The sequence below is a fragment of the Pagrus major genome, chromosome 2 (assembly GCF_040436345.1).
Source record: "Pagrus major chromosome 2, Pma_NU_1.0".
Lineage (NCBI taxonomy): Eukaryota > Metazoa > Chordata > Actinopteri > Spariformes > Sparidae > Pagrus > Pagrus major.
The window spans coordinates 24,643,360-24,658,472 of NC_133216.1; the positions used below are offsets into that span (position 1 = coordinate 24,643,360).

General features: G+C 39.1%; 2 protein-coding genes across 9 annotated transcripts in view; both read left to right on the forward strand.

Annotated features, from left to right (window-relative positions):
- Positions 1–2,966, forward strand: part of LOC141018381 (von Willebrand factor A domain-containing protein 5A-like) — a 29,046-nt gene extending 26,080 nt beyond the window's left edge. For all 8 annotated transcript variants that reach the window (XM_073493345.1, XM_073493364.1, XM_073493357.1 and 5 more), the window contains 4 exons: positions 498–533; positions 882–1,030; positions 1,328–1,451; positions 1,573–2,966. In XM_073493345.1, coding sequence (XP_073349446.1) covers positions 498–533; positions 882–1,030; positions 1,328–1,451; positions 1,573–1,652 — 389 coding nt within the window. In that variant the 3' untranslated portion in view covers positions 1,653–2,966. The remainder of the gene's footprint in view (positions 1–497; positions 534–881; positions 1,031–1,327; positions 1,452–1,572) is intronic.
- Positions 2,967–3,280: 314 nt separating this feature from the next.
- Positions 3,281–12,022, forward strand: LOC141018444 (von Willebrand factor A domain-containing protein 5A-like). Its single transcript, XM_073493427.1, has 19 exons — positions 3,281–3,743; positions 3,836–3,890; positions 4,086–4,133; positions 4,452–4,654; positions 4,747–4,969; positions 5,556–5,722; positions 5,825–5,939; positions 6,072–6,244; positions 6,335–6,423; positions 6,539–6,683; positions 6,779–6,858; positions 6,949–7,063; positions 7,203–7,361; positions 7,471–7,574; positions 9,179–9,399; positions 10,312–10,356; positions 10,941–11,035; positions 11,362–11,510; positions 11,932–12,022. The coding sequence occupies exons 3-19, from the start codon at positions 4,094–4,096 to the stop codon at positions 11,933–11,935; spliced, it is 2,127 nt and encodes a 708-aa protein (XP_073349528.1). The 5' UTR covers positions 3,281–3,743; positions 3,836–3,890; positions 4,086–4,093; the 3' UTR covers positions 11,936–12,022.
- The last annotated feature ends 3,091 nt before the right edge of the window (positions 12,023–15,113 follow it).

Here is a 15,113-nt window from a genome sequence, read left to right on the forward strand (position 1 = left end):
TGAGATGATTGTAAACACTGTATTTTCTATGTGGTATGGAAGCCAAGAACGGCCATGCTTGCAATTTTTCCTTTTTTATGCTTTTGCAATGAAAGGTATTTTAAACTGCTTGATCCCTGTCATACACTGTTACCGTGCTTGATGTCAAAAGAGCATCATGCTGTGGCGGTCACTGATCTCTAGGATTGGCTATCAAGTCTCACAACAAGTTGTTGACTAGTGATGTCAATAATGCCTTTAAAAATAATTTTTCGAAACTTTCTCGGCTTCTGTAATGTTGATTTAGTATGTAATTCTTTAAAGATTATTTTTGCTGCATTGAATCATGTTTCTTTTAGAGTTGTTGTATTTGTATCTAGTTTCTGGTGCGGTGCTTTATGCATTGGGTTATACTGCTGAATTTTTGTGCATTACAATTTAATTTCTTTGTATTTTCTGTTGTTGTCTTTTTATAATGTTCCACCTCTCTTTGACTCTGCATGGCCTGCTCACTGAAGATGATTGTTGTTTTGATGGATCACTTGACTTGGAGGGTAAGTGACAAAGAGATTATTAAAGAAACACATGTTGACAACTATTGGATTGTTTTGCCATGAAATTTAGTGCACACATTCGTGTCTCCCTCAGGATGAATTTGTAATAACTTTGGTCATAAACCAAAGTTTTGGACCAATAAAAACTGATGAAGGCACTGGATGAAAATTTAAAAAATGACCAAACACTTCGTAGTAATTTTAAATTAAAATGTAATTTAAAAATATTTGAATATCTTCAACTCTAGTTTCTCTACACATTAATATCAAATAGGCAAAGACTAAAAAAAGATTTCTGCAAATACCTACCACTATAAAAATGTATCTTTGCTTTGATTTTGTCCTCAGAAAGCCGCTCGCTCAAACAGCCTCCCAGAGACCCTTTGCTGCAGCTGGTCTCCCTCCAGAAGGCGTCTGGCTGCTGGGTGTTGGATCCAGCTCTGGCTGCTGCACTGGGAAAGACCAGCGAGGAGGTGGAGAGCACAAAGCCTGCATCAGTGGGTTACTGTCAAATATAATAACACAATTAATAACTTGACTTATTTTAAAACACATTTAATGACATGGTTTATATAACAAAACATAGGGTATGGTATTGTATTTGCTATATCAGTCAAAAGTATTTAATTGTCTTATTTTATTGTTGTTATGTTGTTGGGAAGTCAGACTGTTCAAAACCATCCAGCAGCATTTTCCCTCTGTGTCGTCTCTTTTGTGTTCTCTTTGATTTCTTTCGTGATTTCTTTCTCCTGTCGTGACTGTTCCATGTTTATTTCTTTTATTTGGTGAATTAGGTGAACCAGGAAGTGTGGGCCACCATTCTGGCTCTGATCTGGCTTCATGGCTTCAAGATGGATGCTCAGGAAGAGTGGGAGCTTCTGGCTATGAAGGCTGCTTCATGGCTCCGTGCTCAGAATGGTAACAACCATAATAATAAGAGCTGATCTGTAGTTTTTAACAGTGTGAGCTGGTTATAATCTGTTGTTTGCCCTCATTCAGTCTCCTTTGCTGATGACTTGTTTTGTGTTTTTTATTTCAGCACCGTGTGTGACAGAGTGTGTGGAAGCTGGAAATGCTCTGTTGGGTTGCAACGTGCGGAAAGACGCCCTGGGGCTCTGAGGTTTCATTCAACTGGCTTCTCCTTCAGGATTGATGCACAGAAGAAGATTCACTCCATCCTCCCAACTTTACTTCATCATTACTAATTGCACCATACTATCTACCTTGTTATGGTTAAATCATGTTCCTATGTTTTCTATTTTCAGTTGGTGTGCCCTCTTATTTGTATGGTCATTGGTCTTTTGAATTTGTATCTGGTTTGGTTTTATCATTAGTAAATAAGTAAATCGAGTAAGTTACACATTTTAACTAAATTTATGTCCAAAACATTTTTACATGAAACTTTGAGCTTTGAAGAAAATGAGCATTAATGATTTAATCTGATATTTCACACCTGCTCTATTCATTGTGCATTACAAACTGTGTGACACCGAGTACACATGACAGTAAACAACACTGAATTGCAAAAGATGTCTTGAAGATCAAATCCTAAACTATCAGCTCACATTTATTAGCTGAAGAGCTACCTGTGGCAGATCTTTTTTTAAAAAACATCTGTTTATTGTTTTTTAAAGTGTTACTGGAAACAGCAGAACAACCATACAGACATACAAATAAAAACAAAACAACATTGGCAGTGCCACACAACAACAAAGAGGTTACAGTAAAATGATCTCACAGGTTATAGGGTACCAACACATGACATTAAGACATAGTTAGCCTATTAAACCATTAATCGTTCATCTTAACTTTTCAATCAGATTAATGACAGGTTGCCAGATTTTCTGAATCAGTCCCCCAGTTTGCCATAGTGAATCTGTTTTCTCTAGATGTAGTACATTCCCTATTTCCTTCAGCCATATGTCAAATATTGGGGGCTTCTCAGATTTCCACAATTGTACTAGTAATTTTCTGGCTAGCAGTGTGGATAGAAAGATGACCTGGGCTTCATGTCTGTTCATCAACCCACCTGGTTCAACCACCCCAAAAAGTGCAGTTAGAGGGGCAAGGAAGAACTCCTTGTTAAAATCTTCTGTCGCAGATCTTCTGATCAAAATGTCCAAGCAAATCAGAATCCACTGTACATGTCTGTACAATAGAGCAAACAACAACTCAAATTATCTGTTGTGTTGCTCTTTCACAAGTTAACAACCTTACTATTCAAAATATGGTATCCAACAATCATATACTCTCAAAATCATATAACCCTGTTTAAGCTTTTAAAAGTATTCTCGATTGATGATGTGTCTTCAACATTTATGCTTCGATCAGAATCAATTACGGTAATGTTTTTTTCAGTACAATCAACTATGATGATCTTGTTCTACATCTAGAAAGTTGAACGGCTGCATTCAATAAAGTGAAAAACACGTGTGGCATTGTGCTAGAAAGTTTTCAGTCACTCCTTCACACTCAGAGCACTGCTATATGTATATATTTTATATATATATTGTATATATTATATTATATTATATAAAAATATATATATGTTATATATATATATACAACTTTAAATCATCTGCATATATAAAATATTCGTACATTTAAAATGTGTTGCTGCAAAAATAGTATTAGTATAGGTTTTTAAAGTATGTAGCAAATACTGTATGTTGTTTGATTGACTTTAATAGCAGCCATCTCTGTGAACATACACTAAAATACACAATAACTTAAATATATAAAATACAGTAAAATAAACAATAACATAAATATATAAAATACACTAAAATACACAATAACAAATATATAAAATACACTAAAATGCATTTGAATTCTCAGTGACATTATACAGTGATTAGATTGCAGGTGTGTGTCTGAGTGAGTTTGGAAAGAGGAACAACTGAATAATTTCTGCAGACGGTAACACAACTGTCAGACATTACTGTGTGGGCTGTAGGACACATTATCAATGCTCCATTTTAGCAGAGGATGTAGTTGTAGTTTGGAGTTATGATTTTAAGTGTAGCAGCTGCATCTTATCACTTCATCAGCAAATATTATATCCAGGCCTTGCTGCACTTCAGAAGCAATTAGGATCCAAAACAGGTTTCAGACATTTGTTTTTTCTAACATAAAGCTTTTGGGACAGGACTCAAATTGAAATTCAAGCTCCACCCTCTCTCTCTTCTGAAAGGAAACTGAGTGCACCAGGTAGGCGTGACTTTCACTTTTATGTCACTTTCCAGCTCTATAAGTTCTCTCTGCTTTGTAAACCTACAAGTTGTGTCTTCACACATCTACAGGAGGGAATTGCAGTTAAAGGGACTGTCACAGACTCATAAACATCTTTCCTTGGAGGTAGGCTTTCTTGTGGTCATTGCAGGGTTCTAACTATAACTTTAATAACACAGTTTTAATGACATTTGTATGTAAATATTCAAAACAGATGAGAATAATGTTTGATTGATTGAATGTCCAGAATGCACAGTAACTTACATTAACATCATCACTACAGCACAAAGTCCTCTAATGTCCTTATGAATTGTTGCACAGGTACAAAGATGAACGGTTGTGGTCTCCTCAGTGCCCAGAAGAAACCAGGTAAAACATAAATGTGAAATGTAAAGGCTTTAAAGCTTGTATTGGCTAAAATAGCACATAATTGTATCACACCAAATTCAGAGGCAGAGGAGGCATGAAAATGTTGAATAGTAGAGGCCCCAGAATGGAGCCCTGGGGTACTCCACTTGTCATTTTTATCCGTTCAGATGTGTGATTACCTATAGACACAAAGTAGTCTCTATCATTTAGATAGTTAATTCAGTACAGAAGACCCCTTAAACAGCATCCTCAACAATTTGAAAAACACAAAACTCTCACAGTTTATGTTCATGTGGTTCCCATCTGTTTCTGGGCCAGTTCCTCTGAAGAGTGTGGTGGTGGAGCTGCAGGTGAGAGACCATGTGGCTACTGTGGTCTCCACTCTGAACTATGAGAACGAGGAGGACAAACCACTAGAGGCTGTGTTTGTCTTCCCTCTGCCTGGAGATGCTGCCGTCTGTCATTTCAGTGCTAGGATCGGACAGACGCAGATTGTTGCTGAGGTGAAGGAGAAACAGGAGGTGAGCTGCACAGTAAAGACTTTCTCACTACAGTGGAGCTGAAAAACACAGTAAACACAGTGAAAGTGACTCATGTGTCGTCTGTACTCCAGGCTCGTGAGGAGGACGATGATGCTTTGAGCTCCGGTCAGCAGGCCTTCCTATTGGAGGAGAGTGAGCAGAGTCCAGATATATTCTCTCTGAGTGTGGGCAGTCTGCCTCCAGGAGAGAGCGCCTCCATCAGGCTGGAGTATGTCACTGAGCTGGCTGTGCAGGCTGATGATGGGCTGAGGTTTTGTCTGCCTGCTGTGCTCAACCCTCGCTACCAACCTCAGGGTATGAAACCACCAGACACTTTCAGCTTCAGCTCAGTGCACACCACAACTGTTCATACAAAGGTGTTATTGCAATGGTGACTTGCTAGTGTACACCATTACAATGGTGAGAATAAAAAATGTTTTGTTTCTCATACTGGGACAAAAAAGTACTAAGGTGTGACCATAAAACCATAAAACCATACATGCTCATACACTACTTTTGTTTATGTCAACACTTATAAGGAAGACTCATACAGAATAACAATACAATCAGTTGACAAAGAAAAGAAAAAAATGACTCAAGAGTTGTTTAATTCTGCATTTGTGTTCCTTGTTTAAAATGTTCTAACTTTGCAATGGCAAAATGCAAAAGGCAATGTCACTTAGCCAATGTGATTGTGATTTTGGGCTATATAAATAAAATTGACTTGATGTGATAATTAAAGAGCTAGTCAAGAAATGTTTATCGAGATATGCAAGTAACATACAGACAAGCACAAGCATAATACAGAGACACAGACAGAGATTTCTTGCTTTATAGTTAGATATTGGCAGGGTTATCAAGTACTTTTGGTGATTTTAAATCTGTCTCATGTTATTTACAGGCAGTGAAGGTGCCAGTGTTCAAGTGACCTCTGTTCCAGCCTCTCTGGTGCCCTACAGTCTGTCTTTCTCTGCCCGAGTGTCCTCTCCTCGTCCAGTCTCTAAAGTAGAGTCCAACTGTTCCCTGGACCCTCTCCAGTACCTCAACACAGAGCAAACCCAGGCTACGGTAGGTGGAGTGCTAATGTGTCTGCTGTGTGTGATTGTTGCTCAATACTGAAAACAACATACATCACTTTCTTTATATTTATGAGTGTTTTGTGAACTGCAGGTCAAGTTGGCTGCAGGACACAAGTTTGACAGAGACGTTGAGGTGCTGATTTATTACAAAGATGCCCACCAGCCCACTGCTGTGGTGGAGGCAGGACAGGCCTCTGCCAAGCCTGGTGAGTTAGTGAATGAGTCCAGTTGTTGCTTTACAAATAAAAAGGTCATTATCCTCCAACTGATGAGTTTGTTGTAGCAACTGGTAAAAGTCAGATGTGTGGTCATGTTTCTGTCTCTCCTCTGTGTTTCAGGCTCTCTGATGGGTGATCCAGTGGTGATGCTGAGCCTGTACCCTGAGTTCCCCCAGGCTGTCATGTCTTCAGTGGCTTCCTGTGGAGAGTTTGTGTTGTTATTGGATCGATCTGGAAGTATGGATTGTGCAATGAACAGCAAAAGTGATCAGACTCACATTGGCAGTGCCAGGGTATTCATTATGTGTTGTTTCAGTCATAAGATCATTCATAGTGTCCCTCTCACTCAGTGGCCTTCAGTATCTTTTCTCTCTTCCCTTAAGGATACTCTGCTGCTCCTGTTGAAGAGCTTGCCAATGGGCTGCTATTTCAACATCTACAATTTTGGGTCCAGATATAAACACATCTTCCCGTAAGTCACGCCCTCATGTCACTCAGTCCAACAAATTCAGTCCTGTCTTTGGTCTTAATGCTCGAACAAGTATGTGTACATCTGTGCATGTGTTTGTGTGTTTATGTGATGGCAGTAAGAGTGTGGAGTACAGCCAGAAGACCATGGAGGAAGCTCTGAAGAAAGTTGAAAGGATGGGAGCTGATCTGGGAGGAACAGAGATCCTGAAGCCCCTCCAACATATTTACAGCCAGCCCTGCATTCATAGTCACCCTCGACAAGTAATACTAACACACACACACACACACACACACACACAGCATGTTTCTGTGTGTGATGTAATGTAACTAGTTGTGATATGTAAACTCTCCTCGAGGTATTTATCTTTACTGATGGAGAGGTGGGGAACACCAAAGAAGTTATCAATCTGGTGAAGAAGAATTCAGGCTCCCACAGGTGAAACCACAACAACACAAAACACAACAAACACCCACACAGTTCCCAGAATATGTCTCATCATCATCAAACTAATGTACTGTATTGTAGGTGTTTCTCTTTTGGGATTGGGGAGGGGGCCAGCTCTGCTCTTATCAATGGGTTGGCCAAGGAAGGAGGAGGTCACGCTCAGTTCATCACAGGGGCTGACAGGACGCAACCCAAAGTAAGACAGTTAATATAAATAATACATTTTTAATAAGAAATGCAATAACACATTTGTAATCTGACAGAAGTCATGCTTCCAGTAAGTAAAATCTTGCAGTGCCTTTCTCATCTTTTTGCAAACTGTTTTCACTCATCAGGTGATGCAGTCACTGAGATTTGCTCTGCAGCCAGCTGTGGTGGACATCTCAGTCACGTGGGATTTGCCAAAGGGAGTCTTTGTCACTGTCTTCTCTCCACCAATCACAGCACTTTTCCAGGGTCAAAGGTCACTGGTTTATGCCCAGCTCAGTGGAAAGGTAGGAGCGACATCATCTCAAAGAGAAATACTTCTCTGGTTTGATTTGCCAGGTGATTATTATGTAACTATGTCGATGAGTTTGGTTTCTAACACTAATGCTTTGTCAGAGTTCAGAGGCAGCAGAGGGCTGTGTGACGGTGAAGTACAGCCTGGCAGGTCATCCCTCTCAGAACCAGCTCCACTTCAGTCTCACACCTGCACAGGACACTGGGTAAAACAGGTTTTTTCAAATGATCAAAAAGCATACAGGAAGTTGAGGTGTGTAAGGGTTAAAACCAGATGAGGCAGACAAAATGGTCAAACAAATCCCACAGGGAGCAGGCAAAAATAATAAACCCACAAAACAGGTAAGCATAAACAGGAATATCACTACAAGAAGTTTATCGGGAGGAAAATCACTCAGAGTATAATCAGAAACTGCTCGAATTCTTGAACAGAGAAGAAAGATTAACAGGCAATGAATGAAGGGAACACACAAATACACAAGATAGGAGCAGGAAGATAACGGACAGGTGAGACCAATCAGGGCACGGCAGACAAACAGGCTGGAAAACAATTAACACACAAGAAGAAACATGTCACTATTTGATAAAAGTATATTTTACTGATACATGACATTAGGTGCATCCCGTAGCAGATACATAAAGAAGGCTACATAAACATAAATAAAACTCACAAAACACATCAACTGTTATGATCTCAAACAGGGGACTCAAAAGCAGCTGCAGACTCAGGGGTGGATTGAAAGAGCTTATTGTCCAAAAACTGTTTCAGAGGGTGAGGGGAATGGAAGGGAGTGAAGTCCAGGCTGGAGAAGGCAGGAGAGGTCCAGGTGGTGGTGTGGCAGGCGGGCAGGCAGGCAGCCAGGGAGACTGAGAATGAACCTAGGCACAAAAAGGCAACAGTTAGTAAGCAGAGCCAAAATCACAAAAGAGCAAAAAAAACACAAGGAGCTGGAGTCACTAATACCACGGAGGGCAATTAACAATCTGGCAAGGATGGAGGGAAGAATCAGAGTAGATATACTGCAGAGTTGATTGCTGGATGCGTTGCAGGTGAGTGGCTTGGAGCAGGTGTGTAGATGATATCAGGGAGCAGGGAGAGAGTGAAGCCATGTCCACGACACAGACACACACGGGAGAAAGAAGGGGGGGGGGGAGAAATCAAGGGTACGTCCGAGGCCGTACCATCAACATGACTACAGCACCATGTAACCGTAGTGGACAGTGATGAAAGAGCTGTATGGTTAGTGTTCATATGGCAATGCTAACAATCTCTTTAATGTCACACAAACCAACAGCTGTAACGTCACCGCCAGTTTCCTGTTAAAATAAAAAGCTGTAGCTGAACACAGAATCCAAACAACAGAGATCTTAATTACCAGCCCAGCTGGTGAGAATATACGTCTCAGAACCCTGTGTGTTTCTAGCACAACGTCAATCTAAACTAATAATTTGGAGCGAATGCACAGAAACAACAGACTAATGCTAAAAATCTAAATCTGACAAGTTCAGGTAAACACTCTCCAGCTTGTGTATCTCAATATCTCGCGCTGTCGCCTCACAGTAAGAGGAGCCTGGTTTGAATCCACAATCCAGCGGGGGCCTTTCAGTGTGAAGTTTTCATGTGTCTGTGTGAGTTTGTTGTGGGTGCTTCCTTCTCACTGTACCCTGCTTCTCACCCAATATGTTCTGGGTGAGGCTCCAGCTCTTTATGATCCTGGACAGGACCCACTAGTATAAAACAGATGAAGTGAGTTAATAGAATTGAGCAAATCTGTGTGCAAATGAGTTGACACCTCTCTCTTGTCTGCAGATTAACAGTCCACAGGTTGGCTGCTCGGGCTCTGATTCGCTCCCTGGAGCTGGAGGAGAGAGAGAGCAGGAGAGAGCAAGATGGAGGAGTGAAGAAGAAGGTGGTGGAGCTCAGTGTCCAATCAGGAGTGAGCAGCGTCTTCACTGCCTTCATCGCTGTCAACAAAGGGGGCGGTGAGGCGATTCAAGGCCCTCTGGTGTGCAGAGATGTTTCAGTACTCGGTGAGTGTTATTTGTGGTTACTCTGTTCTCCCAACAGCTTGTAAGGACACAATTTTTAGATTTTATTCTCTGGCGACAAGTTGAAAAAATCTAACATTAGTTACCCGAACACTTGTTTTTCCATACAGCAAGGTAACCTTTTTCACACAGACTTCATGATTATATTTATATCTCAGCAGGTGGCTGTCAGGTTGTGTCCTACATGTAATTAACATCATGATGATATTATATTAGCGAGTTGCAACTCTGGATTTACCACTCAGGCTGAAGGTCTGAGACTGTTTAATCTAGTCAGGGTCATAGGAGATCATGTTATCGCCTGATGCTAAACATGACATTCTGAACATGACTGAACATGATTCTTCTGAAAAAGCAGATTTTGATGACGAACAGTTTGTAGAAGGATGTGAAGAACCATTGCCATTGGGTGAGGATCCCAGTGATGACAGTATCTGTTTTGTTTGAGTGGTACTCACTCTTTATAGACTTGACAACATGTATTGATTCATTTCATGAAAGAAATTACATTAGATTACACGTGAAAGAGATATACTGTACCATTGCATTGGGTGACATCTCAATAGCATCAGTATGATTTGGGGATATACTGTACCTGAAGTGGCATTCTTACCTACACTGACACTTGTAATTACACATCCAGATTGAATTACTGTATATCTACACATCAGTATTAAATAGGCAAAACCCAGAAACAAGGATTGCAGCAAATGCATACCATTATAATAACACATGTTCTGCAACGGCTCAGAAAGGAGGGATAAAATCTATGAGATTTAACACAATAAATCTTATTAGAGATATGGAATATGAAATCATCCATCTTTGCTCATATTGTGCATACCTAACTGATTCTTATGTGATGTCTTGACCTCCTGTCTTTAAATCTCAAAGGGGTGGGGAGACACTGTAGTTCACGGATGTCTTGGAGCCTCCCTGGTAAGTAGTCACTGTAATAATCTCAGAAACCAGTGGTTTACTGGTTCTTACTTAACGTCCTGACCCAATACTCTTCTTTTTAATCTCATAGTAAAGATGCAAGACTTTTCTATACCACATGGTGCTCTGGATAAAAGATGTTATTCTTGGGCGACAAGTTGAAAGAATCTAGTTAATGATCAAGTTATAAAATCTTGTTTCTTCTATACAACAAAACAGAAAAGTGTTTGTTCAGGCAGAGAACTGTAGTCATGCTGATATCAAGTTTTGGTCATTTCAACTGTGATGGCATTTTTTAAAGGCTGTGTTGTGTAAATAATTGTTCTGGTGACAAAAATACTGAGGAAAATATATAGATATCCAAGGAGATCCAAGGATCCAAGGATCCAAGGAGCACAAAAATATTCAAGGGCACATGTTACTTTTTGTAAGCCCTGTCAGTTACAGTATAAATACAATGACTGAATGATTTTCTTCCAGAAAAAGCAAACATTAGTTACCCAAACACTTGTTTTTCCATACAGCAAGGTAACCTTTTCCACACAGACTTCATGATTATTTTTTTTAAATGATTTATATCTCAGCAGGTGACTGTCATGTTGTGGCTGACGAAGTATATGACGATGGATGTCCCATCTGTAAGGCTCCCAGTGATGACAGTATCTGTTTTGTTTCAGTGGTACTCACTCTTTATAGACTTGACAACATGCATTGATTTATTTCATGAAAGAAATTACATTAGATTACACGTGAAAGAGATATACTGTACCATTGCATTGAGTGACATCTCAATAGCATCAGTATGATTTGGGGATATACTGTACCTAAAGTGGCATTCTTACGTACACTGACACTTGTAATTACACATTCAGATTGAATGACTGTATATCTACACATCAGTATCAAATAGGCAAAACCCCAAAACAAGGATTGCAGCAAATGCATACCAGTGTAATAACCCATAAAGGTTATATATCTTTACACTTGCTTTGATTTTCTCCTTAGAATCGTTTTCCCCCAGTCAGCCTCCCAGAGACCCTTTGCTGCAGCTGGTCTCCCTCCAGAAGGCATCTGGCTGCTGGGTGTTGGATCCAGCTCTGGCTGCTGCACTGGGAAATACCAGCGAAGAGGTGGAGAGCACAAAGCCTACATCGGTGGGTTACTGTCAAATATAACAACACAATAACACAATTACTAACTTGACTTAATTTAAAACAGACTTTGTGACATGGTGTATTTAACAAAACATAAGATATAGTAAAAAGCCTGTAAAGATACTTCACTAGGATCAAATTACTAGCGGGGCTCAAGTCCCTAACACCCACTGAGCTGACACCAATATCTGGTGTCATACAGTAACCACCTGGCTGCAAAAAGCATTTGCCACGTCAGTCAAAAGTTCATGTGAAAATATTGAAGTGTCTTATTTTATTGTTGTTATGTTGTTGGGAAGTCAGACTGTTCAAAACCATCCAGCAGCATTTTCTCTCTGTGTCGTCTCTTCTTTGTTCTCTTTGATTTCTTTCGCTTGTCGTGACTGTTTCGTGCTTTATTCAATTTGATTTGGTGAATTAGGTGAACCAGGAAGTGTGGGCCACCATTCTGGCTCTGATCTGGCTTCATGGCTTCAAGATGGATACTCAGGAAGAGTGGGAGCTTCTGGCTATGAAGGCTGCTTCATGGCTCCGTGCTCAGAATGGTAACAACCATAATAATAAGAGCTGATCTGTAGTTTTTAACAGTGTGAGCTGGTTATAATCTGTTGTTTGCCCACATTCAGTCTCCTTTGCTGATGACTTGTTTTGTGTTTTTTATTTCAGCACCGTGTGTGACAGAGTGTGTGGAAGCTGGAAATGCTCTGTTGGGTTACAACGTGCAGAAAGACGCCCTGGGGCTCTGAGGTTTTCATTCAACTGGCTTCTCCTTCAGGATTGATACACAGAAGAAGATTCACTCCATCCTCCAAACTTTACTTTATTAAAATTGCACCATACCATCTACCTTGTTACAATTAAATCCTGTTCTTTGATGTTTTTTTTTTCTTTTTACTATCATTTGGTGTTTCCCCTTGTTCTCATGTTCATTGGTCTTTTGAATTTGTGTACATTAACTGATTGAACTGAAGTATTATCACTGAATTAGTTACACATTATTTGTCAGTTTGTGTCTAAAACAACATAAAAATAAAATTGGAGCTTTGGAGAAAATGAGCATTAATGGCTTAATTTGACACTTCACACCTGCTCTTTTCATTGTGCGGTTAAAGCTGTGTCACACCAGGTATACATGTGCTTTAGCCAACACTAATCAAGCCTTGAGCTATTAGCACACATTTCTGGCCTCATTGTACAAACTTAAAGAACTTCATGCTCTCACCGTGATGTTTTTTTTTTAACTAATTAACTTCAGATTGCTGCTATTACTGGTTGTGTCTTAGAAAGAAAAAATCGAAATATAACTTGAAATCAGCTGTATAAAGAAAATATTTGTTTTAAATGTGTTTCTGCCAAAATGCATGAATTTTACACTCAGGTTTATAGAAAATAATGTGTGCATGCTACTTGGTTGAATTTAACAGCAACCAACTTCCTAAAAATATACTGAAATACCTATAAGATATAGATACATATATAAAATACAGATACTAATGTACACTCATTGACTTGGCAGGGGAATTTCAATTGTGTGTCTGTAAGTGTGCAAAGAGTTAGAATAGAGTACAAACTGCAGGCAAAAACACAACTGGTGTGAATTTTTGTAGTTTGTATGACACATAAATGCTCCATTTTAATAGAGCAAGTATGTTTTATAGATTCATTTTGCCAAATATGGCCCTGTGAGCATGAATTGAAGAGGGAAGTGCACTTAAAATACTTTAAAATATATTTTATCATAATATTATACGGAACATGTTATATACAAAGGTTTTTTTACTTAAATGATGAATCATTATATAAGTAGTTTTCTCTGTTCATATACTAGTCAATTGATAATCGTTTAACTACTATTATCAAGTTTTGATATAAAATAAATGTCAAAGAAAATATTTCTTTGATTCTAAAGTAATAACAAGTTCCCTTATTATTTTCCTAATAAGAGCCCACATCAGTAACGTGTAGATGGTAGTCATGATGATGACGATTCATTCTGCACCTGAGCAGTGTTTAATTGTTGAAAAGTGAAAAATCTGAGTTAAGAAAACAACTATGTTAAAGTGCTAACATCAGGAAGTGAGAAAGCAGCTGTTGCAGTGGGGAAAAAATGGCCTCCTGTGTTTCATGACATGAAGATAGACTCACCTGCAGTAGGCATCCTCCGTTTGCTGGATGAGCACTCTGGTAAAACACAGACATGTCTCTATCATTGTCATCATATAGTGAACTGAGGATTTAATTTAAACCGAACATCCTCATCCTGCTCATGTTCAGGAATAGTTTCACTGTAACACTGACACGTTGTTGGCAGGATTCAGACCTGCAGAGAGCTTGACTGATGTCTGGTCCATCATCTTAACAACTTCTCTATATTTGCTTTATATGATTCACAAATGATTATGCGTTGACCTGTAGCTGTAAAACTATCAGACGATATGTGCAGAGGATATGAAGTCCTGTTAAAGACAGTGCCAATGACAAGTCCACCAAAGTCTCACATCATCATATCCATCAGTAAAATGCCTGTGATGACCCCTCCCAGTCTCTGTCAGTCATATGTCAGTTTTCGCTCCCTCTCTCCTGCCCCTCCCAGCTAGCAGGGTTTGGTTTCTTTGCAATAAACATGTATTATGTATTGTAGTATTATGTGAATAGTTCATATTGGTCAAATAAATGTGTTTTACCTAACCCACAATTATCTGTGAGCATCTAATAATAAATAATGTCATATTTTAGAACCATATCTCATATGTTTAATCACACTTGTTATTTACTAGTGTATATTGTGGAGATGTGCTGTGTCCTGCTTGTCGGGGCATCCTTTTCCACATGTGCATTTGACCTCACAATCAGTGAATCATTAAAGGTGACAACAGGACTGAAACTTGGAGGCTGTGTTAAATGACAGCAGCCGTGTCTTTGCCCTGATCGATCAGCTCTTCAAACCGGTCAGAAGAAAAACATCCTATAGCGAGTTGTTTTGTTTTTTCAGTAGCAGGTGAACCAGTCAGTTCAGGTATCCAAACCACTAGCACGGCAAAAGTAATGGAGCTGAATCCATTGTGTATATGGTCCTGCATCACAGTGAGGTTGAAAAAACACACAAAGATATATCTATATAACAGAAATAGAGCCATAAATTAAAGATATGTCCTCATTGAGGCCTGTTTCCTGATTAATGACCAACTTTTACCAACTAGTCCTTAAATTTAATCTTAGTTAGTCACACATTATTTGAGGCCTTTATTGATTTGTTCATTGTTTTATTTTTCTGATAAAAATATTTTTCTTTTCTATTTTTTTTCAGGATTTACTTTATTTATTTTAACTTTTTGATGAATGAATCATTTTTTAGCTCCATTCAAAGGCAGAAAAAAGACAGAGTAATGCAGTGATCTGTGCATGATCAAATAACCTTGATACCCTGGATATACATTATTAATGTTTTTTTAATAAATAAGTGATGAATGAACATTTTCTGTATTTAACTCTGAAACTCCAGCAGGATAAACTATATGTACAGAATGACAATAAAGTCTGTCTAAGTCTAAGTCTATATGAAACAATATGATCCATATGACTGAGGATACTTAAACCTGCAAC

Coding starts and splice junctions, on each gene's coding strand:
- LOC141018444 (XM_073493427.1), top strand. CDS start 4,094: ATGAACGGTTGTGGTCTCCTCAGTGCCCAGAAGAAACCAG. Junction 4,970..5,555: donor CCCTCGCTACCAACCTCAGG/GTATGAAACCAC, acceptor TGTTATTTACAG/GCAGTGAAGGTGCCAGTGTT. Junction 6,684..6,778: donor TTCATAGTCACCCTCGACAA/GTAATACTAACA, acceptor ACTCTCCTCGAG/GTATTTATCTTTACTGATGG.